Source organism: Pundamilia nyererei, unplaced genomic scaffold, assembly GCF_000239375.1.
Source record: "Pundamilia nyererei isolate P.nyererei 1_Seehausen unplaced genomic scaffold, PunNye1.0 scaffold00093, whole genome shotgun sequence".
Taxonomy (NCBI): Eukaryota; Metazoa; Chordata; class Actinopteri; order Cichliformes; family Cichlidae; genus Pundamilia; species Pundamilia nyererei.
Window position 1 is genome coordinate 1,297,944 of NW_005187494.1, and position 1,997 is coordinate 1,299,940.

At 40.7% G+C, this 1,997-nt stretch overlaps 1 protein-coding gene across 1 annotated transcript in view; it reads left to right on the forward strand.

The window, feature by feature from the left end:
• Positions 1-1,997, forward strand: part of LOC102210446 (sodium/hydrogen exchanger 3-like) — a 23,661-nt gene that overhangs the window by 16,323 nt on the left and 5,341 nt on the right. The window contains exons 6-10 of the mRNA XM_005739820.1: positions 1-140; positions 245-465; positions 664-866; positions 1,729-1,818; positions 1,904-1,978. The exon at positions 1-140 is cut by the window's left edge and continues 3 nt beyond it. Coding sequence (XP_005739877.1) covers positions 1-140; positions 245-465; positions 664-866; positions 1,729-1,818; positions 1,904-1,978 — 729 coding nt within the window. The remainder of the gene's footprint in view (positions 141-244; positions 466-663; positions 867-1,728; positions 1,819-1,903; positions 1,979-1,997) is intronic.

Consider the following 1,997-nt stretch of genomic DNA (forward strand, 5'->3'; position numbering starts at 1 on the left):
GGCCTTGTTTTTGGCCTACTAATTTCACTTCTGACCAGATGCACAAAAAACATCCAGATCATCGAACCAGGCTTCATCTTTGTTTTGGGATATCTTTCCTACCTGACTGCCGAGATGCTTTCGCTGTCTGCTATCCTTTCGTGAGTGTTTTACAACTGAATTTGTTTTATTATTTCTGCATCTATTTTGCATATTTTGTGAACATATTTAGATGGAAGTCTACTTTTGTGTTTCCTTTCTGTAGGATTGTCTTCTGTGGAATGTGCTGTCAGAAGTACATCAACGCAAACATGGATGAGAATTCGGTCCAAACAGTCAGATACGCCATGAAGGCTTTTGCCAACGGATCAGAAACCATCATCTTTGTTTTCCTCGGCATCTCGGCCATCGATAAGGTTATCTGGGTTTGGAACACGGGCTTCATCCTACTCACGCTCCTCTTCGTCTTGGTGTATAGATTCATTGGTGAGATTTTATCTTTTTGGGCTCAGTTTTGTGTCAAAGCATCACTGTGATGTAAAAAGTTTGTTTGTTATGCAAATACATTTAGATAGACTGAAACACTAAAATGCATTCAAAACTCATGAAGATTCATTTGAAGATATTTTGTGAGTCTTCATATAAGACTGTGTGTTTGTAAGTGTGTTTGTGTTCGTACTGCAGGTGTGTTTTTCCTCACCTGGATCCTCAACAGGTACAGGCTGGTGCCCTTGGAGTTTGTAGATCAGGTGATTATGAGCTACGGTGGCCTACGAGGAGCTGTTGCATATGGCCTGGCTGTGATGCTGGATGAGAATAAGATAAAAGAGAAAAACCTGATGGTCTGCACTACACTCATTGTGGTTTACTTCACTGTCATCTTGCAGGTGAATTTGTCACTTTTTCTTAATTAGTTAACTATCTTTTTTGAAGAAAAAAAAAGGCTTCTGGCAGTAGTTTAGCTGTTCCTGGGACTGCAATCCTTTGGACATTTGATGTTGTGTCTGGAATCTGCTGGAGTCACTCTTCAAAGTTTAATGTACCTAATGTAGGTCAGTAGAATAGAATAGAATAGAATAGAATAGAATGCCTTTATTGTCACTATACAGTTGTACAGTGAGATACAGAGTATAGTAGTATAGTGATATAGTATAGCATAGTGATAATAAGACCGCTGAACCAAAGTCCAGTTTCTGGAGGCTCAATGAGCAATGAAAAGAGGAGCTTGCAGCTTACATGCAGCTCAGTTACCTGGACGTTGGCCTCCATGGCAAGATTCTCTGCACCTCTCTGAAATCTATTCCTTGGAATGGCCTGCAAGTAAGCCCACAGAATCAATATTGCTCTCACGCCCTTGTATTACAGGTATTACTTACAGGTCTAACTATAGTGCTCTCACATGAACCCACATCTTGTCATTTCTCATCTCTGTGTTTACAGTAAAGCCTGTAAAACCTTATTGCTGTTTGTTTTTGTGTCTGCCCTTGGGTCCACTTCCTTGTACTGGCCTCTGGGCCCCTTCTGACATGAAAGTAAAGAAGTACCAATAAAAATCACCAATAAAAGCATTAGGAGCTGTCACTCCCAAACAAATTCCAGGCACAACATCAGAGGTCTCTCTCCAAAACAAAGTAGTCCTAGGAACAGCTAAGATACAGAGAACCCTGTCCTCTACCCGGTCTCTGTTAAAGCTTATGAACTTACCACCCCCCCCTAACACTATTGCATTCCTGCTTGACATTGTTGCAGGGAATAACAATGAAACCTCTGGTCATGTGGCTTAAAGTAAAGAGAGCTGCAGTGACTGAGGTTTCGCTCCTAGAGAAATTGACAAACAAGGTAAATCTAAAACGAAAAAAACTCTCGTTTCACCTACACAACCATTTTCTATCCAGTTATTGCTGAGTCCTTCTCCTTTCTTTAGATGTTTAATCACGCTCTGGTTGCCATAGAAGACATATCAGGACAAATAGGACACAACTACATGAGGAGCAAGTATGTATAAGACTTGAAACGTA